Genomic DNA, 25,850 nt, shown 5'->3' with positions numbered 1-25,850 from the left:
CATATACAATGGAATATTACTCCACCATCAAAAATAATGAAATCTTGCCATTTGCAATGGCATGGATGGAACTAGAAGGTGTTATGCTAAGTGAAATAAGTCAGTCAATGATAAATGCCATATGATTTCACTCACCTGTGGAATTAAGAAACAAAACAGATGAACATAGGGGAAGGGAAAAAAAGAGAGGGAGGCAAACCATAAGAGACTCAACTATAGAGAACACACCGAGTGTTCCTGGAGGGGAGGTGGACAGAGGATGGGCTAAATGGGTGATGATGAGCACTGGGTGTTATAAGTAAGGGATGAATTACCTCCTGAAACCAATATTACACTATATGTTAACTACTTGGAAATTAAACAAAAACATTTTTTTAATGTGGAATGGGTAAATGAATTGTGGCATGGTCATACAAGGTGATTTTATATACAATAAAAATGTTCTACACCCAGAAGCAACAGCACGGATGAATTTCACAAACATATGCTGAAGAAATGAATAAATATATAAAAGAACATATAACATGTTTCTATAAATTTCAAATATTGACAAAACTCAACAGTTTTTTCTAAGGATGTGCTCATGGGTGATAAAACCATAAAATATACAAGGAACTGATTATCACAAAGTCAGAATACTGGTTATGTTGGGGAGAGAGTGAGGTTTTGATGAGGAAATGAACATGGAGGGAGAACTTCTGGGGGTGCTAGCAGTGTATTAGTTCTTGACCTGGATGCTATATGTTATTTGTTTAATATTATTCGTTAAACTATACATCTGCTTTATGCACCTCTCTCTCTCTCTCTCTCCCCTTCAGAATTGTGTGTATGTGTGTTTACATGCCATCATAGGAGCATTAAAAAGAACCTACTATAACCCAGGGCAGGGAAGAGGCCATTAGAAAACAAGGGAGCTATTTACCTGGGTTCCCAGCACTCGTCGGTAGGACAGCCCTGCTGGGTAGTAGAAGTGGACGACAGTACCATAGGAATCCTCACCCTCATTCCACAGAGTCACTGTCACATTAAGCTCCAGGGAGCTCCCTACCACCAGGGTCTGCAGGCTGGAGGAGGAAGGACAAAACTGAAAAAGAGACTCTGCTGGAAATCGGTTGGAATTGGATCAACGGTAGGGGCAAGACTGTGGGAACTCATGAACTGATAACGTTCTATTCAAAATTTAATGTCTTTGTTAGAAGGAGAGCCAAAGGGAAACATAAGCATCTCTCATCTCATGGGGATGGGAGACCCAAAAGCTTAAGTGTCTAGAAATGAGAGGAGATAGAGCTCACCCTGAGAAGCTGAGATTGATACTCAGGTCCCCTTCACAGAGGTGATCTTGACCACAGTTCTTCTCAAAAGGGAGCTGCAGAAAAACAGTAGATTCTCTTCCCATCCATGTCTTAATCTTTGTCCATTCCCCTCACTAGGAGCACTCATCCTGAGCGCTCATTATTGAATATTACTGAGCACCCACCCCACACCAACACTGTGCTAGACACTGTCAAGAAGTGGGGCAGTAAGGGAGGGGCAGAATGATAAGATCCTTGGCTTCAAGGAGCATAAAGTTTAGTTGAGGAGTTAAACCCAACTCACACTGGAACAATTATTCGACAAACATTATCAAGTGTCAATAAGGGACAGGTTCTGGGTTGGGTGGGGAGTTAGAAAAAGCAGAAACTACAGGTGAATTAGACATGGCTCTTGTACTCACAGAACCCACGATTCCCAGACAGCCACAAAAGTACATGGCGATTGCTATGATTCCAGTCATGTAATATTTGGTATCACCATGATGTAATAGGAAGCCAGGGAAGAAGAGAGAGAGGCTGAATGTGATTTTCAAAAGGGGGGAAGATGAGACTGGGGCCTAGAGAACTAGAAAGGATCTTTGAGGTGGAGAGAAGGAAATGTTTTCCAAGTAGGAACGACAACATGGACAAAGAAACAGAGGAAGGAATGACAAAAGTTGGGAGGGATTTGGAGAATGAGAATCAGAGAGTTTATGTTGAGGTAAAGTGGTGACCAGCTGGGATGTGTGTAAGGGTCCAAGCTAGGCAGGGCCTTGGTAACTGGGTGGAGGCATTATGGACTTAACGTGGTTGATGGAAAGTTGAGAACCACAATAGGTTCTTAAGACACAGAGACACAGTGAAAATCAGTACATCCCTGGGATTTCATTGGAAGACTCACAGAAGCAGTGAAGAGGTCCTGCGAGCCCACAGCCAGCACAGGGCGAAGGTTCGGAGATGAGGGGATGGGCTCCCCCACCAAGGAGAAGTTGAGGCGTAGGATGATGGGATTCACCACGTCCTCCACACAGTCCTGAGGGAGAATGGGCTTTCAAGAACCCTCTACCCTTCTCGTTACTTTCCACCACTGGCCCTCCTGCTCAACTGCATCCATTCCCGCTGTCGGGACAGCATTCTGTCCTATCTGTGGAGTCAGGTTCCCTGGCCTCAACTTTCCTCTCTCCAGCCCCAATATCCCCACCCTCTTGCCCTCACTCAACAGGGAGCAGAGGTGCCAGAGGCTCACCTTGGTCTCCTTCTCCCCCTCCCATCCCAGAACCCAAAGTACTTACTGGTAAAAGCAGCTTAATGGTTTCACAGTAATCTCCCATCCCCAGGGTTTTCCTTCGAGTCAAAGTCCAGTTCTTGGTCTCATCAAAAATGGCACGAGAAATCAGACGGCCTGGGTCTAAAGCCAGATCATACCTGACAGAGCTTTGGACATCACCTGAAGCAGAAGGGAGGAACAGAAGATGCAAAGTCCAAGAGAACCTCAAATGTTCTGTTTTTGTTTATTTATGCAACAAAACATTTGCTGAGCACTTCCTATGGGCCATGAGCTGTATCAGGGGCTAGGATAGGTGTGGAGAAGGAGATAGAGAAATATGGTCTCTGCCATCACGTAGCTCTCCGTCTAGGAAAAGAGACGAGCATGCAGGCCATAATCCCCCAGCACGATCAACCCAATGGTGGGATCCTCAGTAGTACCAAGGAGGGCTTGCTAATTCAGACCTGGGCTCAGAAATGCCTTCCTGGGTGGGCCTTGTCTGGGCCCCAACCTGGAGGATGAGCAAAGGTTGGTGAAGAGTGGGGAGGAGAAAGTCCCAGACCATGAGAACAATGGCCAAGACCAGAAGGGAGAGGAAGGGTGGCACATTTACAGAAAGGGAGAGTGCGATGAGGTGAGGCTGGAAGGGCGGGGAGGAGCAAAGTCAGCAAGGGCATTGTAGAGAAGGATTTTGGTCTTTATAAATGGAAGAAAGGAGAGGTTGAGGGGTGGTCAAGCAGGCAAGTGAGGTGACCAGATTTGTGTTTTAGGACCAATCCCTCTAGTTTCTCTATGGAGAAAGGGTGGGAGGCTGCAAGAACAGACATGGAAACAGCTCAAAGTATACGTAGGAAAGAGAAGTGGTGGCTTCAAGGTAGGCAGTGGCTAGAGCGGGTGGAGAGAAGTGGGAAGACTTCAGATTGTATCCTGAACTTAGGGCTTACTGGCCTGGGTGTGGGGAGAGGGGAAGAGAAGGGACCCGGGGTTTCCAACACTGGCAGGTGAGTGGATGAGGAAGTGGTATCTGGATCCCTGGGCTCATTTCCTCCTGAGGGTAGGGTCGGGGGCCTCAAGGTGGGTAAGGCGCTGGGTCCACTGGGAAGAACTCACCTAGTTGATCCAGTGAGCTTTTGTGGATAGAGAGACAGACTGTGGCATTCCCAGCTTCCAGGGTGGATGGCACGTCTCCCCAGCACTGGTACACAGCCTTTGCCACCTCCAAGGGCATGAATCTCATGGCCACCCCCACGTTCAGCACTGGCCGACTCCTGAGGGTGCACACGGGGGCTGAGGACCTGACTCTGGCCCAGGGGAGGAGGACAAGGGAGGGGGAAGCTTGTTGAATGGACACACAGTGGGCAAGGGTGGGATGTGAGGAGTTGTCACCTGAGCAGCAGCACCTGTCCCCGGGCCCCCACAGCCAGGTCCACCAGTCCATCCTGGGTGAGGTCCTGACCCCCACTCAGTGACTGCCCAAAATATTGGAGTGTGGGAGAGAGCTGGGAGCCTGCGATCCGCTGGCCAGAGAGGAAAAGGAAAAGTGGAAGTCAAGGGGAGGGCATCTGAAAGGTTTGAGAAGAAAGATTTGGAAAGGAAACTGCAGCAAAAACAGATCTGAATGGAAAAATTGAAAAGGAGAGATGAGAGGGTAGGAATGGAAAGCAAGCATAGTGAGACCCCAGGGACCCCAGACGTAGAGCTCCTTCATTCAGTGTTTCATAGAAGGAAACTAAGGCTCCCAGAGGCTAAATCAGTCACTTGCCTAAGGCCACACAGCTGACATGGCTGGACAGGCATTTGACCCAGGCCCTGCAATCTCTTAACCACTAAGCTGCGCACACACTGAAGTCTGTTTGGAGCCAAAGGAGAAAAGAGAGATATTTTGCACTTAGCTGGGCCTGGTGACATTCAGGGCACTAAACCCCTAAAAGAAGCATGGCTACTGTTAAGGTCAGTGACAAGACAGGGCATCAGGCAAATCTGGGACATAGAAAAGGAGGTGGAACTGGGAGAGGTTGCAGACAGGGGTCTCACCTGTCTGTGGGAGGGGTTGATGCCCTGTCCTGAGGTTCCATGAAATAAGAAGACAGCACCCCGGCTCTCCTGCTCTCCTGGGGCGCCGATGGCCACGTCTGTCAGCTTGTCCCCATTCACATCCCCCAGCACCGTCAGGGCTGCCCCAAAGCGGCCCCAGGGATGGCCCTGCTCCCCACAGAGAATGACCTCACACTGCCACTTAGCCCTCTGCGGAACAAAACCAGTGTCAGGTCCCAACCCAGGCAACCCCTCCACCCCATACCCAGGCCTCACCCAGCCCAGCTCTCATCAGACACTCACCCCCTGGGGCAAGGGGCACACAGACACCTGGCCCCCCTGGGTCGGCTTGTAGTAATGGGGAGCCCCTATGAGGACAAGGTCAGAGCTGCCATCTCCATCCACATCCACAGTGCAGAGGGAGGCCCCAAAGTAGGAGCCAATCTGCAGGGCAGAGCCTAAAGTCATCCTGCGGGCCCCTGCCAGAGGCACTCCCTTCTGGGACAGGACCCACTTCTCCCCAGCCACCAGGACCTTCCCCCCATAGGCTCCCAAACCCTTTCATCTCCTCCCCCTCTGGCCCCGGAGACCCTGCCACCCTCATGTTCCACTCTGGCTTCCTCAACACCCAACCTGAGTCCCTGCGACTTCAGCCTTCGGCCTCCATTGCCCAGACGCCTGGGTGAAGATGACAACCTTCCCAGTATGTTGATGGCGGGGGGCCCCCAGGATCAGGCTCTGGACCCCCTTCCAAAGAGCCAACTCAGTGGAGTAACCTGAGGAGGGTAGGCCTCAGCACAAAGGCTTCCTCCCCAACCCTGAGCTCCTGCCCTTCCCAGGCAGCTCATCTCCCACCTGTGCCCCCAACCGCAGCCTTTTCTCACCCAGGTAAGAGTCCCTCATGTCCACATTCTCTTGAGACATGTTGATGAACGTGGGGCTCATATTTTGGGGGTACAGGAAGGCACCTCCAGACCAGCTGAAGCTCCCCACTGCCCCCAGAACTGGTCCATCCTGGGAGGAAAGGATTCCAGGGCTGAGCAGGCCTGAGCCAAAAGAAGACAGCCTATTCTAAAGCAATGCCTGCCACTGACTCTGCTCATTATTTGGCATTCTCTTTCTCCCTCCCCAGTCCTCTTCAGCAACTTCAGTGTCCCTCACTCCTAATGTCTCTCCACCATCCCCAGTGCCACTGTTCCAGTAAGTCCCAACGGTTCTCATCCACTGCCCTCTCTGCCTCCTAGCTGGCTCCTTTCTGCTCCATCCTCCAGTACCCCAGAGTAGGTTTCCTCAGAACCAACAAACATAGAGCCATCACCCTGCTGGCAGTCCAACATGGCTCCCTGCCACCAAGCCCCTGAGGATGGAATCTAGGGTCCTCTGCAGTCAAACCTGTAGAGTTACCCTATGTTGAAACACATGAAGCTTTTGACCTGGACACCTCTCTCTTCTCTCTTTCTAAGACTCAACTCCTCTCTCAGGAAGAGTCAACTTCAAACTCACCTCCTCTGTGAGGTCTTCGTTGGCTCCCTCAGGGAGTGACAGGCATTTCCTACTCTGCATACTTTGTTTATTGCCTTTTTAAACTTTTGATTATGGATAATTTAGAACATATACAAAAGTAGAAAGAAATGCTTAATGAACCCCCAAGTACCCATGAGCCAGCTTCCATGATCAATTCATGACCAACCTTGTTTCATTTCTATGTCCCCCCTCCTTACCCCCAAAATTATTCTGAAGCAAATCCTTCTGGGTACTTTCAGCACACATCTACTTGCACACAAGTCATACTACATTGTTATTTCTTTCATCTGCATGATCTGGTCTTTCCCATCTTTCCACCCCCCTCTCTCACTCTGCTCCAGCTATGCTGGCCCTTCTATCTCTCTAGTGCAGTGACCGTGTTCATGCCTCAAGACATTTGCACTTGCTTTTTCCTCTACCTGGAGCAATCTCTCCCAGATTTTTCCAGGGCTGGCCTTTTGTCATCATTCAGCCTCAGTTGTCACTCCTCAGGCCTCCTCTGAGCACCTGTCCTGCTCTATCCTAATGCCTAGCACAATCTGAAGATATTTTTTTGTTGTTTGTTGTCTCCTCCCACTGGATATGTGCCCTGTGAGAGCAGGAGTCATGGCTATCCTGTTCTCTGCTATGCTCCTACCACCTACATGCACTGCCTATATGTCTCTCTCCAAACAGACAGTGACATAGAAGACAGAATCTGCTTTCCTATTTACTTCTGGGTTCCAACTCCCAGCACGGTTGGCCCAGGATTGGTGCCTGAGACCTGTTTATCAAGTACGTGTTCCACCCACCGGTGTGAGTACTGAACTGAAGCCTTCTTGCGACATCTCATGTTGGAAGGAGCTACTTGTCCTCGACTGGGTTCCTGTGGGGAAATAGGTTTAGGCTATTTAGGGTCTGGGGGCCATGAGACCACAAGGTCTCAGAGCAGAAGGAGAAGAAGGAATCCAAAGCTCAGGTTCTGGGGCACAATTTTGGGTGAGCTGTGAATGGGGATGGCCCCCCAGAACTTCAAGGGGACAACTGGGTCTCGAACCTTTCTATTCCAAGACCCAAGCTTGCCCTGCATTTACCCTCAACTGCAAAGATCTTCTCTTGCAGCTGCTCCTGGATGGTGCTGAGTGCTGCAAAGTTGTCCACCCTGAACACGTGGTCCTGAGAGGGCACTGAGCCAATGGTGTTCAGCTCCTGCCTGGCAGTGGGTTCCTGGAAAGCTTTTCCCACCTGTGGCAGAGAGAGAGCTGAGGAGGAGCCCACCAGCCTTTCTGCCTGGGTGAGGTTGAGCCTGAGTGTGAGGGTGACATGAGGAAAAGGACATACCCCAATGGCATAGCGAATGATGCCAGCTCTCTCTGCCTGAGGGATGACGTCACTGTACTCCAGGGGGTCCCTGTATTTCTGCCCATCTGTGATGACAATGAGGATCTTCTTGGCACTTTTACGGGCCCCATTCTTACTATGAAATAGTTCTTTCCTGTCAAGGAAGAAAGGGAGATGACTCTCTGTAGATGAAATTGATTCTGGAAAGAAATAATCTGTAGCACTAGAAGCTCGTATGGAGAGACCGGGGAGTCCTGGTACCATCAGACTGTGTCAGGCGTGTTTAAAAAAATCGCCTCAGGCTTTTTTGAAAGTCATGCAATGATTAGTAAGATCAATGATAAAGGTACTCATATTCCCTTTTCTATAATTCCATCTACCATGGAACCTCATTTCCAGGAGGCAGTATGGTTCAGAGTAGGAACTTTACATTCTGAGAGACCTGGACAGTTGCTTTACCTCTTTGAGCCTCTGCTTCTCTCTGTGAAGGTGAGAATAATAATTGTACCATAGCTCTTCTTCAAAGATGACCCCCAGTGTGCCACACCTGGTTCCCTTCCCATATTGAATCTGACCTGTGCCCAGTTTCAGCAGTAGCGTGAAATGGAAGTGACACCATGCCAATTATGGGCCGAAGAAGCCTTGTTAGCTCTTTCATTTTGGGAAGCCCTGAGCCACCATGAGGGAAGTCGATAGCTCAAGACTTCGATAGCTTCTATAGCTTCTATAGCTATGGAGAGAAAGGCTCCTCCATCCCAGCTGAGCCCAGCTTTCCAGCGAGTCCTGCCCAGGCAGGACCATGTGAATGAATCTCTCATGTTCTAGCTTCTGAAAACAGATGAGTCCTAAATCATGAAAAATATTAATAAAAGAGTTGTTGCTTAAGCCGCTAAATTTGGGAGTGGTTTGTTAGGCAACAATAGATAAATGAGATAAATCATATGAGGTTATTTTGAGGATCAAATGAGGGAAAGCTTTTAAAACAGTGAATGGCCATAGGTAAGCATTAATTCTGTGGTAGCTATTACAAATGATTAAAAATGTAGCTATATGCTCATATAGTTCTATAAATGCAGAATAAACACACACACACACACACACACACACACACACACACACACACACACACTCAACATAAAATACTGGAAACAAGCTAAATGTCCAAGATCAGGGAAGGGGTTTAGCAAATCATGATCCACCTGCTTTGTAAGAAAGCACAGAGTCATTTCAAAGGAAAACAGTAAAAGCTGTAGAGAAACATGGCACAGGTTCATGTAACAGATGAAAAAAAAAAAGGCGGGATGAAACTTGTTTCTGCCCACATTATGACTATATGAAATATGTCTGAATAAAAACAAGGATGGAAATGGCCCTGTGCTTTGTGGGTGGGATTTGTTTATTCATTTCTTTGTATCCTTTCTTTTTGCTAAAATACTGTGAGGTGGTTGGTAGTGGGACTGTAATACTTTTTCCAAAAATTTCCTTAATGTTATTGCAAATTTTTATCTGTTTTGTAATGAAACTTCTAAAAAGAAAAAAATAAAAACAGTGGCAGAGAAGGCCTGAGATAGCTTTGGTTCTGGGGAGAGGGGAAGCTGCTGTTCTGGGTGAGGGGAGCAGAATGGGTGCTGAGGAGAACCACACCGTCACCCACCACTGGGAGGGGTTCCAAGGGCTAGAAGGGATGGCACTCCGGTGTGACTTTCAATTCAAGAGACAGAGGCATTCCTCTTGGTTGTCCAGTCCCATGCAGCCAGTGTTCAAGGCAGAAAAGCCACCCAGCAGTAAAGAGGGTACATTTGGCAGGAGCATCCTTTGTTCAGCATTTCTCCAGCACCACCCCCAGAGTGGCACCCAGGGGTGCACAGGAAGTTGAAAATCCCAGACATCCAGCCTACTTTTTTCCCATAAGAACCACACCTTCTGTTCTGGCCCCAACACCTAAGGCATTTCTTTATGGTCGTCCTAGCTGGTCAGGCACGTACATGGTAAGCACCCAGTTAATACACAGTTCATATGGATAAGGAATGTGGGAAGAGAGGGAAATGAGTGAGGAGAGAGGCACAAAGAAAACACTTGGCAACAATTCCCAAGTCTCTGCCAGGGAGGTAAAACGTGGGTGCACCATTCTCTGGATAAAACACCAACCACTTATCTAGCACTTCTGATGCAGAAGCATTGCATGCATGTTATCACCTTGAATTCTAAAACCAAGTTGTAAGTTTATCCTCATTTGACAGTTTGCGGAGACTTAGAAAGAGTCAGTAAGTCCCAGGGTGACCCAGGTCACGAGCAGGGAGCCAGAATGAGAACTTGGGTATATCTGAACCAAAGCCCATGTCTCTGGTTTCCCCAGTTGGCATCAGGGTCCAGCCAATCTAAAGCCAGGCAAAGAGGAAACACTGCAGAGGAGTGCTGTTCTACAACAAGAGAACATTCCAGGGAAGTCTCCACCTACAGCCCTCTCATTTCCCTTTTGAGCCCCTTTCCCCAGATTTCCCACAGCCCTGCAAAAGGGCTGTGCAGACCAGCGTGAGGAAGTAGTGCGGCAGCTTATCCACATGAGGCAGAAGGGGAAACTTACACCACTTTCAGGATGCCCGTGGCTGTAAACGTCAGACCATCCAGTTGGACGATGGGATCCACCAGGCTCTGAGGGCTCGAGCTGCTCTGGAATTGGGTGAAGGTGAAGTGGATCTTCAGGTGGTTGGAGTACTGTATCAGGGAGAACTGCAAAGGAGAAGAGGATGGCCCTGGGGCTCAGGAGTTTTTCTTCAATAACTTTTCATTTTGGAATAACTTTGGATTTACAAACCACTTTCCATGTGTTTTTGAGGCTAAAACCCAGGGGAAACATGGCCCAAAAAGAAAACTAGAAAATCAGAAACAAATGATGCTTCTTTCAGAGTTTGCAAGGGGTAACCTTTCTTACCTCAACATTTCTTAAACTTGGATTTTTAAAAAATTTCATTATGTGAAATCAACTTGTAGACTATATTTCCTCACTTCTCAAGAATTTCCATATACATATACACTATACTGGAAAATAAAATAATAAGATAAATCATGAGTTACATGGAAAACTATGTAATGAAATCATTAATTATTTGGCCAAGTTACCTTCAGTCTAATTTCACAGCAAAACTATTTTTGCAATCCTTTCAGTGCTTCTAAACAGTACAAAACTATTTCCTAGGCCATGTGGGGACATATTAAATGCCATGGGTGAATTTCCTCAGGTCAGGGTTCAAATCAGCCATGCACAAGGACACTAGTGTCAGGCACAGGTCCACTGAGCCAACCCCCAGCAACACCAGGCTTCCTCCTAGGTTGGTCTTCCCCAAGGCAACTGCCACCCCCACCCCACTCCCCAGGCCTCGGGGACCCAGTCTTCACCAGGGTGTTGGTGCCTTCAAATTGTCCCATCACAGCTCTGACAAAGTCTTTCATCTGCTTAAAGTCACTTTGGACAATGCTGCCAGAACCATCAATCAGGAAGACAATGTCCATCTCTTGACTTGGACACTCTGTAGAGAAGGAAGAAGGAATCAGAGATGCCTGTGTGGGTCCCAGCTGTCTCCCAGGGCCCAGAAATCTTTCCTGCTTAACAGAGTTAAGGGGCCATTCTTGGCCTAGGAATCAATTCCCACCCAGTTTCTACACCTTCCTGGGAGGAAGCCCAAATCCATTGCCCAAACTTTAAGAAACAAAACAAATGAGCAAAAAAGAAAGAGAGACAGAGAGACAGAATGAGAGAGACAAAGAAGAGAACATACTCTTAACCAAAGAGAACAAACTGATGGTTACCAGAGGGGAGGTGGGTGGGGGGATGGGTTAAATAGGTGATAGGGATTAAGGAGTGCACGTGTTGTGATCAGCACCAGGTTAGCTGATGTGTTAGCACATCATCACCATGTGCCAGGCATTTTTCCAGGCACAAGAATACACCAGCAGCAGATGCTAAGGTTGCCACCAAGAAGACCCACGCCCTCTCTCAGGAGAGAGGTCCTTATTATCAGCTACAGGGGGTAGCTGTCGATGACTCCCAGTTGATAACTCAGGAGATGCCTTGCCCAAGATTACAACGCCTGCTCCTGGGGGCGACCTGCATCAGCCAGGTTCCCAGCTCCTCTGGTTTAGCTGAGGGTCTGTTCTGATCCATCACAGTCCACCTTCTTCCTCTGCTCAGTCCTGCTTCCTTCATGCTCTCGGAACTAGTGCTCCCAAGAGTACTCCCAAATGAGCCTCAGAGTCTATTTCTCAGGAAACCTGGTCTAAGACCATAGCTTGAAAAAAAGATACCACCCCTGCCCTCATGGAGTCCGCCATAATGGAAAGTCACACCTTTCACCCATAAACAAATAAGACACTTCACACTGACACCAAACTCACATAAGTGCTTGTGGCCTGTGTGATGGACACAGTTGGTTCCTCCACCAGTGCCTCACATCCTGTGTTCCTCCCATGGTGGTGGGAGGTCAGCCTCCACAGACAGTAATGAGGCATGATGCTGAACACAGCAGCTGGCCTCCTGCCACTGAAGCAAAAATACTTTCTCCTCGCTCCCCACACCTCCCTCATCCCACCTATGCAACGAGCTGGTGCTTCACCCCTGCTGAGAAGAAATGGAAGGCCACTTCCCTCCCTGCTTTCTTGACCAGGAAGTTCAGCCCCCCACGTGGCAGGCTAAGAAGACCTCACTGCTCCCCTCCTCACCCGATATCCCCCACAGCTGGGTAGCTGAAGGTCCCCATCCCCACATCTTGCACTTGTGCTTACTTTGTTAGCTGCACCAAAAAACCACCCCTCATATCCTCTCTCAGGCCACAATGGTGGCAAGTTCCCTCACAATATCACTTCTGTTTCTTATTCCTTTTACTGTCTCCACTGGGCTTCCAATAGCAGGCACCAGGCTATAGCTGGCACCTTCTGAAAAAAAAAAAAAAAAAAAAAGACCAAATCAGTCAGGCAAGGTTGGCTCCAGGTCTCGGCTCTGTCACTTCCTGACAGCAGGAACTCAGCTCTCTGAGCCTCAGTTTTCTTGCTTGTAAGATGGGATCATCCTACCTACCACCCCAAAACTTGTGAGGGTGCAATAAAGATGCACACCAGGCATCAGGCATTGACTGGCACCCAGTCACTTCTACCTCTATTCAAATTTGCTTTGCTTACACCAGGCTTACGTGTCTGTGTTCCATTTTCATCAGGCATCCCACCTGATGAGTCACGGGGACATCTAGGGGAAGAGACTTAACCTCCTAGTACTTAAATGCCACATCCCCTACCCTGGCTGCACAGATATCCTAGGCAGGTCATGGTACCCCCAAGACTCCTGGCCTCCCACCCTCCACTCTCTCTGTCCCCTCTGTAGACTGTTCTCACAATTAGGGTAGGAGGTGTTTCTGCTGCAACTTCACCTTTGCCTAAAAGCCCACCATGCCTGGCATCATGGCATCTCTAGTCCAAAGCAGTGCTCTCAGTCAGCACCTTGAGTGGCCCCTCTGACTTGGAGCCCATTATCACCTTCTCCTAGTCCAAACACATGGTCCTAGCTAGAAGATCAGTCATAATGGTACTCACATATTATGTGTCAGGCAGAGGTCTAAACACTTTTTATATATTAAATCTTTTAATCCTCGTAACCACCTTGATTATTAAGACCCAGTTTACCAATGAGGAAATTAAGCACAGGGAGTGAAGCCAATTGCCCCAAGGACACAGAAGACAAACTTATTCAGACTGGCCCTCCGAGAGATGCTGCTCAGTGTCTCTGGCACCATTCTCTGTAGAAGGCATCCGTGCTGGCAAAATTGTGCATCACATTTTCCATGGCCCTACCATTTTCTCCCCTTAGAAGTTCAGCAGTGAATGATCCAGAACAGCCTCCCTCTTGGATCCTTGGAACTATCATCCTCACCACATTTTCACCACCCAAGGCCTTTCCTCTGAAAGTCCAAAGAGCCTCCCTGCACCTGTCGACAACTGTGAGACCCTCATGCCTCCTGCAGCCAGTGCTCTGAGGCTCCCTTCTGCTCCATCAGAACTTTCTCCTCTTGACCAGCTTAGAGTTCCTGCTGTGAGCTGCCCTCCGTGCCAGGCCAGACCATGCTCCCAGACCTTCTTGGGCTTGCTGAGGCCTTTGGGAAAGGGCCATGGGCACAGGAAGCCAAGACGACGGTCTCATGCTCTGCCCACTCTTCAGTGCCAGCATGTACTCACATAGAATTGCTGTCTCTATAGGGACCTACCTGGCAGGGCAGCAGGCATGGTCCAAATGGTCTGCAGGTGGGAGCCCAACAGGAGGCAGAAGCCTTCTGCATACATATTCTCCCCACAGGCTCGGTGCATGGTGGGGCCACAGGCCTAAGGGCAGAGGCCTGTGTGAGCAAGGGGTCACCCCAAATTCTCCATACTCTTCTCCTCCAGCCCCAGCCTCCCCTGGCCCCTGCTCCTCCCCTTGTCACCCTCCTATGACCCAGAGAAACTTACCAGCAGCCAGGAGTGATTGGTGGAGGCCGCCAGGGACAGGCCCAGGGACATGTTCACGGCCTCTGGGGGTGCTGAGAGGGCAGATACACATGATTACATTCATGGCCACACTCCCATTTGCGGGGAGAGTCAGGCTAGAGGCCAAGGAAGGGGCACTGCAGCAGATGAGGATTGAGGGCCACAATTCCTGGGTGCAGTCACTCACTGTGCAGTGGTATGGGTTGACATAAGCCAGTGGCAGCCACACAGTCGTACATCTGTCCTGTTCGGTTGACCGCCACCACCTCCAGAGGGGCTCCCACCACAACTCTGAAGGCACAAGCATGACATATAATTGCAGGAGGGGTAAGGGCAGAGGGCGCTTCGGGTGGGGAAGTGTCACTGTGTAGCAGGGAAGTGAGACTTTGAGAGGGAAGCTCTTGGCATTCGCCATTCATGAGGCTTCAAATAACAGGGCCTGAGTTTAACCCACATGTGCCGAAGGACCATGCTGGATTTTTTCTTTGTTTGTGTGTATGTATACATAAATAAATGTGTATTTATATACAAAATGGTTTGAGTGTTGTTGTTGTTTTAGCATTCACCAAAAATAAAACTTTTCAAAGCAAAACAGCATTTCCCAACCATGGGCAAGTCATTTTGTTTTTGGGGTGCCATCATTCCAAGCCACCCAAGAAATAGATCACCTCGAGTTAAATGGAAAAATCTGCTAAAGCCACAAATTATCAAGACAAATAGATGATTCTGTAATTAATTGGACAATTTAAATATACATAATTTAAGTTGGACAATTTAAAGCAGCACTATCAGAATCCATACGAAAATCTATAGTCACATAAGTGCAACAATTTTTGCAAAACTCCTTGAAAGGAGAGAATTTTTAAATTTTGAATAAAAAATAATATCTACCAACAACTTCTCCACTCAGGTAACTAAATGTTTGTGTCTTTTAATTAATTAGCCAAGCAAGACTTGTTAAATTAGAATTTAAAGATTCTTTCTAGAAAGCTATCCCTTTATGGAAAGCTGAAATCCCTGTGTGTCTGAGAATTGCTGATGGAAACCTAAATAGGTGGTAGAGACATAGAAGTCTGGTACCCGCTGACCTAAAAGGGTGAAAATATCTTAAACCATTGATCTACATGCTTTTCTTTACCCCATCCATCCCTTACACATAGGCTTAGTCTTTTGGGTATTTAGGTTATGACTCAGCAGAAACCAGGAACAACAATAACTTTGTAGCAATCAGAATGTCATCCAGTATATATTATTTACTTTATTGGAAATACTGGTGAACAATGGTTAATCAATAGCTATACATATATGTATCTTCTAAATACGGCCTGAGCACAAACTAGTGGTGATAAAAGTGAAGCAGTGACTACCTTTGGATTTGTTGGGTTTTGCATCATTGGGAAGAGCCCAAGGGAACCCAGGGGAGGGGGGCTGAAGATGTTCTACACCTTGATCTAGGCAGCAGTTACCTGGCTATACACATATGAAAAATTCATTGAGTCGGACCTTTCAAGTTTGTGCACTTCAGTTTACAAGCTCTGTATTTCAAAACAAACACAGAAAGAAAAAACAAAACTCTGGCACCTGGCACTTGCTTCCATGTCCCTGCCAGCTGGGTGAGGAGGGGAGATGGATGTGTATATAGAACTCAGTGACCTCAAGATGTTACTTCTTGGCCAGCTGAATCTTCCTGTATTCTCAGGCTCATTGCCAATGCCACCCCCTCTGTGAAGGCTTCCTGGAATTCCCTCCGGGGTTGATCTCTCACTTCCTATGCCTCCCAGACTTTGGTTATGCTTGCATCACATGGTAACTTCAACATTTTGGGTCCCTGGCCCTGGGACCTGAGAATGTGAGCTTCTGGAGGCAAGGCGAGGTACATAATTTGCCAGTCCCAGAGTGAAATAAAAATGTGGGGATTCTTGTTCACGGAAAAAAAGGTGTTTTCCTTTTTTTTTTTTTTTTTCCTTTGGCAGTCTTCCTCTCTACCTGTCCTGGTATTTCCCTGTTTGCTCTTTAGTGCTGCATTCCCTCAGGCACAGGGACACTCACCAGACCGGTGCAAACCCTCATAAGACTGGGCGAACTGTGTGCCCCAGCCAAACCTGACCTTGCTCAGCTCATGCCAGGGGCTGAGGGAAGCAGCTGAGAAACATTCCCCAGAAGGCTGGGCTGCATGTGAGCCAAGGCTCCAAGCCCCCAGCACATCTCCACTGTCCCATCAATTTTACTTACAAAACACACATGCTAAGATTAAATTATTAATAATTTCAAGAGGAAGACTGCAAAACATTACTCCAAGTGCAAGGGTGACTATACTGGTCACATGTACTGGTCACAGAGGAACAGATTCAAGACCTCCCTCCCGAAGCACTGTCTTGTCCAGAGTTTGTGGTCCTTCCTGGGATTGTGAATAGTTAGTAGTAGGGGTGCCAGGGGCCTTGGAGGAGTGATGGACAGGCTTCTTGCCCATGTTGCCCTTCCCTCAGGACACCTCCTGAGCATGCCATATTCAGCCATTTACCCGCAGGTTGAAGGGATATGGGGGAGGCATGGCCTACCTAGAGCTGCCAAACTGGGCCACGCTCTGTCCAAAGCTAGCTCCATCTTCTTGAAAGATCATGGGCTCCTCCACATCCAAGTTGAATCCATGATAAGAAGCCAGGACTGAGGAATATGGAGAGAGAGGCGGGGGTAGGAGAAACAGTCAGAAAAGCGTATCACCTCTGGACCCCTGACTTCTTGGGATCTTGATGCCCACCCCAATCCAGCTCATGTGCCCCAAAGAAGGGTATTCTCTTTTTCTTTGTTTCCTGATTTGCCATCTGTGTGATTCCTGTCTCTCTCCCTCCATCAGAAATAATCAAACCACAATACAAAGAGCGACAATCCAGAACCAGAAAAATGTCCCCTCAAGGTCATTTCAAAGGATATCCACAATCTGAAATTAGGCCTGTCACCTCCTGGTCTGTTAGATCAGGCGTGTCCACTAAAGATAAAGTGACCACACAATTTATTTTCTAAACTGAGCCCTTCTGTGAGTGAAAGGGGCACCATTAATAATTACACCAGGGTCACTGGGACTGGCCCAGGCAGGTCAGGGCATATGGTCACCCTTCCTAAAGACTCCTGCTCCATCTTCTCATTATACAAAGACCCTAAGGTTCAGATTAGGGAACAGACTGAGAATTTTATGATTATTTGTAATTTTGTGTTTCCCATGTCCCCCTCCATTGGTGCTAGACTCTAAGATGGCAAGGACTGCAACTGTCTTGCGTGGTGCCTGGTACACTGCCTGGCCCTTAGCAGATGACTAATTACTATTTGTTGACTGGGCCAGAACTGCATAGCAAGTCAGTGGTATAGCCAGGGTTCCAACCCACTCTCCTGACCCTTGACATTCTCCTCTCTGGTGACTAAGCTCAAAAACCTCAGGGAAAGACCACCTACATTTCAAGGGCTTTTTCCAACACCCTCACTCCCAAACAGCATCTTTCCTCCCCATTTCTACTAGAATTCCCAGTCTCTGGATTGAGGAGTCAACTCCAACCCCCAAAGTAAGGAAATTCTAAGGAGGTAAAGCATCAGGCCAGGAGGTGACAGGCAGGGTCCAGACACCTGAACCCTAGGGTTCTAAGGAAAAAGCCAGATGTTGAAGGTGCTACAACCCTACAATGGCCACAGGCAAGGGAGTGTCACATACTACATCTTGCTTTCAAAGAATGATTCTGTTTCTGAGTCTGAGAACAGGCTCTATGACCTGACAAGTAGGAGTGTCTCAGACTCAAATGCCTCAGAGGCCAGGCAGGTGACATCAGTGACTGAAGTGGGTAAGTGTGAGTACCAGGGAATTACGGGCACTTAGAGTTTGTGGCCCTTTTAAAGGAAGTAGCCATTACCAAGCTCTAGTGTTCAGAGCTCCGGACCTTCCCATTTCTCAGGAGAAGCTGACAGTCTAGGCTTCTGTGTGGAATCTGATTTTTAACTGACACATATATAAGTGATTTCAAATGACACACGAATGTGGTCCTGATACAGTTTTCAATTTCTGGACTATTCTCTTGGCAGCAGTGGGGCAGCATACCTGAAATCAAGACTTGAGAGACATGCGGGACCAAGGAAGTGATATCCAACACTTCCCCTCCCTAGTGATTCCGATGGCTTTCCCCCTGGGGTCCTGGGGCAGACTCCTGTCCCCTGTACCACACACACACCAGGACCCCCACAGGAAGAATCATGGAGAGGGAGCTCATCCCCCACCCAAGCATAACCTACAAGTCCATCTTCTCTCATCTTTGCTCAGGTTATGACCCTCCCCTGATTCCAGGCCATTTCTCCTTCCACACAAGACTCTAAACACAAGGGCCCTCCCCTGATCTCAGCTTCTCCAGAGAGCTATATGAGCTAACCACCATCCCCAATCTGCCCTACCAGATGGAGATGCACCCCCTCCAAGCTTCTCCCAGCCCTGAGGGCCTCCACTCACCACCCAGGAGGAGCATAATTCCAAAAGCCATCACTGAGCACGCATTGAAGGAGAAGTGAAGAGCTGAGCAGTAGAGCACTGAAGGGCACTCAGTGCCCTGGCGGAAAGTTAAAATACTGACTCAGGGCCTTGAAGTAACAGAAGGAGGGGCACAGTCAGGAAGTTCTTGGTTAATCATAGAACAGAGGCAGGGGCAGGAGGCCAAAGACGCCCTTGGGGAAAATCCCCCATACTCTCCCACCACCACCACCTCTGTAGATCTAGCTTCCTTTTTCATGGCCTGGCTTTCCCAGAAGACCGCTCTCCCCCAGCCCTTAAGACCCAGCTGGTACCCAGAGTGACTTGGGGCCCCTCTGGGGCCTCAGAAACCAGACTGCATATAAGTGGGAAGGATGAAGCAGATGGCTGCAGAGGCCCCACTGCATGAATGTGAGCCTGGAGAGAGGCAGACCTCCACTTCAGATAGAAGTGTTGGGGGGAGGGGAGTAGGTAAGTGAGGGTGTTGTTTCAAAAAGTAGACTCCGACTCTGCGTTGCCTTCTGGCTTTTACAGTCCTCCAATTCCCAGTCTTAAATTCTCTCTGGCAAAATAGCCAGTGGGTTTCTATTTTCCGGACAGAGAAATTACATAATTACTCAAGGACACACAGCAGGAAGTGGCAGATTGGGATTCAAACCTAACTGCATCGGATTATAGAGTGCCCGCTCTCTGCTACCTCCCAGGAGCTGCTTGATAGCTGGATTAGAACCTCTGAGAGAAAGGAGACTCATCTGGCCTGAATTTTCTTTAAGAACTCCTATTTCAAAAAAAGAAAAATGTCTTTGTACCCATTAAAAGCAAACAACTTTTTTTTAATTTTATTATGTTATGTTAGTCACCATACAATACATCACTAAAAAGCAAATAACTTTAAAGACAAAATGAGGCAGGAGGAAAAGATGACAGAGGAGTAGGGGACCCTATTCCAACTGGTCTCCAGAATTGAGCTGGATATCTACCAGATCACTCTGGACACCCACGAAATCAGCCTGAGATGTAAGAAGCTATACCTGGATCTTTACAAAGAGAATATCACAGGCAGTTGGTTTCGAGGTATGAAGCTGGGAGCTGTGATGCCGGTGGCACAAAACCAAAGATAAATGGAAGGGGGAGGGAGCCGAGCCGTCGCGATCCTACACCGCCAGTGAGAGATAGCCTCCCGCGCTGGGGACTGGGCACAGACTTGCAGACCAGTAGCGACTGGGAAAGGACTTTAGGGCAGACCCCAGAATGAAACCAGAGCGGCTAGGCTGTGCACGTGACCTGGAGGCGGCTGGCGGTTTTAGAAGCACAAAGGGCAGAGACATGCCTGACCTGGAGGCGAGGAATGGGAGCTCTGCTGAGGGGTGCACAACCCAGGATGCTGCAGTATATAGCAGCACAGACAGAAAAGGAGATAGTGTGGCCTGGAGAGCTCACTGAAGAACGGAATGTGATCTCTCTCTGCTCTGAGGCAGAGGGTGGGAAACGGTCACTTCTGCTCTGACTCTCAGAAGAGACACAGAAAACCACCAGAGAACAAAAGCCACAAAAAACTGGTTCCCACTGAGCCCATCCCCTGCCACAGGGGGCAGGGCATCTCTGCCCAAACAAGATTGCCTGAGTAACAGTGCAGCAGGCCCCTCCCCCAGAAGACAGGCTGGGAAAACAAGAGGCCAGCAACCTTAAGGTCCCTAGAAAACAGGTGGATCTTGCTTGGGTTCTGGTCAATAATTTGGACTCTATACATTCCCTCAACCACCCCTCAACAGAATGACTAGGAGGAGGAACCCCCAAAATAGAAAAGACTCAGAGATTATGACTTATGCCACAGATTTACAAATGGAGGCAGATATAACCAAGATGTCGGAGATGGAATTCAGGCTAGCAATTGTGAAGACAAAAGCTAGAATGGAGAAATCAATTAATGGCAACATAGAGTCTCTAAGGGGAGAAATGAAAGCTGAATTGGCAGAACTTAAAAATGCTATCAGTGAGGAAGCCCGGGCAAAAATGAACTATTGGGATTTCATCAAGATAAAAAGCTTTTGCACAGCAAAAGAAACAGTCCACAAAACCAAAAGACAACCGACAGAATGGGAGAAAATATTTGCAAATGACATATCAGATAAAGGGCTAGTATCCAAAATCTATAAAGAACTTATCAAACTCAACACCCAAAGAACAAATAATCCAATCAAGAAATGGGCAGAAGACATGAACAGACATTTCTCCAAAGAAGACATCCAAATGGCCAACAGGCACATGAAAAAGTGCTCAACATCGCTCGGCATCAGGGAAATCCAAATCAAAACCTCCATGAGATACCACCTCACACCCGTCAGAATGGCTAAAATTAACAAGTCAGGGAACAACAGATGTTGGCGGGGATGTGGAGAAAGGGGAACCCTCCTACACTGTTGGTGGGAATGCAAGCTGGTGCAACCCCTCTGGAAAACAGTATGGAGGTTCCTCAAACAGTTGAAATTAGAGCTACCGTTCGATCCAGCAATTGCACTACTGGGTATTTACCCCAAAGATACAAATGTAGGGACCCGAAGGGGTACGTGTACCCCAATGTTTATAGCAGCAATGTCCACAATAGCCAAACTGTGGAAAGAGCCAAGATGCCCATCGACAGATGAATGGATAAAGAAGACCTGGTATATATACACAATGGAATATTATGCAGCCATCAAAAGGAATGAGATCTTGCCATTTGCAACGACGTGGATGGAACTGGAGGGTGTTATGCTGAGTGAAATAAGTCAATCAGAGAAAGACATGTATCACATGACCTCAGTGATATGAGGAATTCTTAATCTCAGGAAACAAACTGAGGGTTGCTGGAGTGGTGGGGGGGTGGAAGGGATGGGGTGGCTGGGTGATAGACATTGGGGAGGGTATGTGCTACGGTGAGCGCTGTGAATTGTGCAAGACTGTTGAATCACAGATCTGTACTTCTGAAACAAATAACGCAACATATTTTAAGTAAAAAGAAAAAGAAGAAGATAACAGGAGAGGAAGAAAAGGGGAGTATGTCAGAGGGGGAGACGAACCATGAGAGATGATGGACTCTGAAAAACAAACTGAGGGTTCTAGAGCGGAGGTGGGGAGGGGGATGGGTTATCCTGGTGATGGGTATTGAGGAGGGCACGTTCTGCATGGAGCCCTGGGTGTTATGAACAAACAATGAATCATGGAACACTGCACCAAAAACTAATGATGTAATATATGGTGATTAACATAACAATAAAAAATTTAAATAAAAAAAAAGAAAAAAATGCTATCAGTGAGATCCAATCTGATCTAGATAATCTAACAGCTAGGGTAAACAAGGCAGAAGAACGAATGGGTGACCTGGAAGACAATTTAATAGATAAAACGGGAAAAGAGGAGACCAGGGAAAAACAACTCAGAATCCATGAAAATAGAATCAGAGAAATAAGTGACACCATGAAACATTCCAATGTCAGAATCATTGGAATCCCTGAGGGGGTGGAGAGAGAGAGAGGACTAGAAGATATATTTCAGCAAATCATAGCTGAGAATTTCCCTAATCTGGGGAATGAAACTAACATTCATGTCCTAGAGGCAGAGAGGCCCCCTTCCAAGACAAAGAAAACAGGACAACACTCCGGCATGTAATAGTAAAATTCGCAAATCTTAGAACCAAGGAAACCATTTTAAGGGCAGTTAAGGGGAAGAGATTCTTTACGTACAGAGGGAGGAACATCAGAATAATGTCAGACCTGTCCACAGAGACCTGGCAAGCCAGAAAGGGCTGGCAAGACATATTCAGGGTACTAAGCAAGAAGAACAGGCAGCCAAGGATACTTTGTCTGGCAAGGCTTTCATTTAGAATGGATGGAGAGATGCAGAGCTTCCCAAACCAGCAGAAACTGAGAGAATATGTGACCACTAAGCCGGCACTGCAAGAAATATTAACGGGCGTTCTATAAAAGGAGAAAGACCCCAAGAGTGATATACAACAGAAATTTACAGGGACAATCTATAAAAACAAGGTCTTCACAGGCAACATGATGACAATTAATTCATATCTTTCAATAATCACTCTCAACGTGAATGGCCTAAATACTCCCATAAAAAGGCGTAGTGTTGCAGATTGGATAAAAAGGACCTATCCATATACTGTCTACAAGAAAGTCATTTTGAAACTAAAGATACATCCAGGCTGAAAGTGAAGGGATGGAGATCCATCTTCCATGCCAGTGGACCTCAAAAGAAAGCTGGGGGTAGCAATTCTTATATCAGACAAATTAGATTTTAAACTAAACACTGTAGATAGAGACACAGAAGAACACTATGTCATTCTTAAAGGGCCTATCCAACAAGAAGATCTAACCATTGTAAATATATATGTCCCAACGTGGGAGCACCATCTAGACAAACCAAGTGTTAACCAAAATAAAGAGTCCTATTGATAATAATACGGTAATTGTAGGAGACCTCAATACTCCTTTCTCAGCAATAGACAGATCATCTAAGCAAAAAATCAACAAAAAACCAAGAGCTTTGAATGACACACTGGAACAGATGGACCTCATAGATATGTACAGAATATTCCACCCTAAAACAACAGAATACTCATTCTTCATGAGCACACGTGGAACATTCTCCAGAATAGACCTCATACTGGGTCACAAATCAGATCTCAGCCGATACCTAAAGACTGAGATTATTCCCTGTATATTCTCAGACCATAATGCTTTAAAACTGGAACTCAATCACAAGGAAAACATTGGCAGAAATTCAAACACTTGGAAGCTAAAGACCACTCTGCTCAAGAATGTTTGGGTCAACCAGGAAATCAAAGAAGAACTTAAACAATTCATGGAAACCAATGAGAATGAAAACACATCAGTCCAAAACCTATGGGATACTGCAAAGGCAGTCCTAAGGGGGAAATACATAGCCATCCAAGCCTCACTGAAAAAAAAATAGAAAAATCCCGGATTCACCAGCTGACTCTACACCTTAAAGAACTAGACAAAAAGCAAGAAACAATGCCTAAGCCATGCATTAGAAGAGAAATAATTAAGATTAGAGCAGAGATCAATGAATTAGAAACCAGAAACACAGTAGATCAGATCAATGATATTAGAAGCTGGTTCTTTGAAAGAATTAATAAGATCGATAAACCACTGGCCAGACTTAACCAAAAGAAAAGAGAAAGTACCCAAATTAATAAAATTATGAATGAAAGGGGAAAGATCACGACTAACACCAAGGGACTAGAAACAATTATTAGGAATTATTATCAACAACTAGCAGGGTAAATTGTTTTCCACCCCCTCACTTTCAATCTGGGGGTGGCTTTGGGTCTAAAATGAGCCTCCCGCAGACACCATATCGATGGGTCTTGTTTTTTCATCCAATCTGATAGCCTGTGTCTTTTGATGGGGGCATTTAGCCCATTTACATGCTAATGGACACCAAAAGAAAGCTGGGTGGCAATCCTATATCAGACAAATTAGATTTTACACCAAAGACTATAATAAGAAATGAGGAATGACACTATATCATACTTAAAGTGTCTATCCAACAAGAAGATCTAATAATTGTAAAAATAATAATAATAATAATAAAATAAAAGAGAAGAGTAGATATAACAATTATAAATATCTATGCCCCTAACATGGGTGCAGCCAATTGATAACAAAAGCAAAGAAACACATCGACAACAATACAATAATACTGGGGGATTTTAACACCCCCCTCACTGAAAACGACAGATCATCTAAGCAAAAGGTCAACAGAGAAATAAAGACTTTAAATGACACACTGGACCAAAGGGACTTCACAAATATATTCAGTACATTCCATCCCAAAGCAACAGAATACACATTCTTCTCTAGTGCCCATGGAACATTCTCCAGAATAGGTCACATCCTAGGTCACATATCAGGTCTCAACCAGTACCAAAAGACTGGGATCACTTCCTGCATATTTTCAGAGCACAATGCTTTGAAACTAGAACTCAGTCACAAGAGGAAAGTTGGAAAGAACTCAAATACATGGAGGCTAAAGAGCATCCTACTAAAGAATGTATGGGTCAACCAGGAAATTAAAGAAGAATTTAAAAAATTCATGGAAACAAACGAAAATGAAAGCACAACTGCTCAAAATCTTTGGGATGCAGCAAAGGCAGTCCTAAGAGAAATGTATACAGCAATACAAGCCTTTCTCAAGAAACAAGAAAGGTCTCAAATACACAACCTAACTCTACACTAAAGGAGCTGGAGAAAGAACAGCAAATAAAGCCTAGACCCAGCAGGAGAAGAGAAATAATAAAGATCAGAGCAGAAATCAATGAAATAGATACCAAAAGAACAGTAGAACAAATCAATGAACCTAGGAGCTGGATCCTTGAAAGAATTAATAAGATTGATAAACCCCTGGCCAGAATTATCAAAAAGAAAAGAGAAATAACCCAAATAAACAAAATCATGAATGAAAGAGGAGAGATCACAACCAACACCAAAGAAATACAAACAATTACAAGAACATATTATGAGCAACTATAGGGCAGCCTATTAGATAATCTGGAAGAAATGGATGCATTCCTAGAGACGTATCAACTACTAAAACGGAACCAGGAAGAAACAGAAAACCTGAACAGACCTATAACCAGTAAGGAGTCATCAAAAGCAGTCATCAAAAATCTCCCAACAAACAAAAGCCCAGGTTTTGTTTCCCAGGGGATTTCTACCAAACATTTCAAGAAGACTTAATACCTATTCTTCTCAAACTGTTCCAAAAAATAGAAATGGAAGGAAAACTTCCAAACTCATTTATGAGGCCACCATTACCTTGATCCCAAAACGAGACAAAGACCCCATCGAAAAGGAGAATTACAGACCATTATCCTTGATGAACATGTATGTAAAAATTTTCACCAAGGGGCGCCTGGGTGGCTCCGTCACTAAGCCCCTGCCTTCAGCTCAGGTAATGATCCCAGGGCCCTGGGATCGAGCCCTGCATCAGGCTCCCTGCTCTGCAGGAGGTCTGCTTCTCCCTCTCCCATTTTCCAGCTTGTGTTCCCTCTTTCACTGTGTCTCTCTCTGTCAAATAAATAAAATCTTTAAAAAAAATTCTCACCAAAATACTAGCCAATAGGATCCAACAGTATATTAAAAGGATTATTCACCACGACCAAGTGGGATTTATCCCTGGGCTGCAAGGTTGGTTCAACATCTGCAAATCAATCAACGTGATACAATACATTAACAAAAGAAAGAACAAGAATCATACGATCCTCTCAATACATGCAGAAAAAACATTTGACAAAGTACAGCACCCTTTCTTGATCAAAACTCTTCAGAGTATAGGGATAGAGGGTACATACCTCAATATCATAAAAGCCATCTATGAAAAACCTACA

General features: G+C 46.4%; 1 protein-coding gene across 2 annotated transcripts; it reads right to left on the bottom strand.

Annotated features, from left to right (window-relative positions):
* Positions 1-131: 131 nt before the first annotated feature.
* Positions 132-18,548, bottom strand: LOC112817006 (integrin alpha-D-like). 2 transcript variants are annotated; one of them, XM_025863863.2, is made up of 20 exons: positions 18,428-18,548; positions 16,503-16,608; positions 14,132-14,235; positions 13,927-13,997; positions 13,686-13,800; positions 10,834-10,964; positions 10,022-10,167; positions 7,438-7,591; positions 7,191-7,341; positions 6,909-6,982; positions 5,478-5,607; positions 5,227-5,369; positions 4,897-5,037; positions 4,594-4,803; positions 3,946-4,076; positions 3,670-3,827; positions 2,585-2,739; positions 2,194-2,325; positions 1,293-1,366; positions 557-1,064 (listed from the first exon to the last, which is right to left on the bottom strand). In XM_025863863.2, exons 1-20 carry the CDS (start codon positions 18,456-18,458, stop codon positions 899-901), a joined length of 2,523 nt encoding a protein of 840 aa, XP_025719648.1. In that variant the 5' UTR covers positions 18,459-18,548; the 3' UTR covers positions 557-898. The 2 variants fall into 2 exon arrangements, with proteins under 2 accessions (XP_073740248.1, XP_025719648.1); XM_073884147.1 differs by lacking the exon at positions 4,897-5,037 and having other exon boundaries at positions 132-1,064.
* Between the last annotated feature and the right edge of the window lie 7,302 nt (positions 18,549-25,850).

This window comes from Callorhinus ursinus, unplaced genomic scaffold, assembly GCF_003265705.2.
Source record: "Callorhinus ursinus isolate GAN/ISIS: 27379988/994484 unplaced genomic scaffold, GSC_fseal_2.0 scaffold55, whole genome shotgun sequence".
In the NCBI taxonomy this organism is placed as follows: Eukaryota; Metazoa; Chordata; class Mammalia; order Carnivora; family Otariidae; genus Callorhinus; species Callorhinus ursinus.
This window is presented reverse-complemented; position numbering and strand designations above follow the sequence as displayed.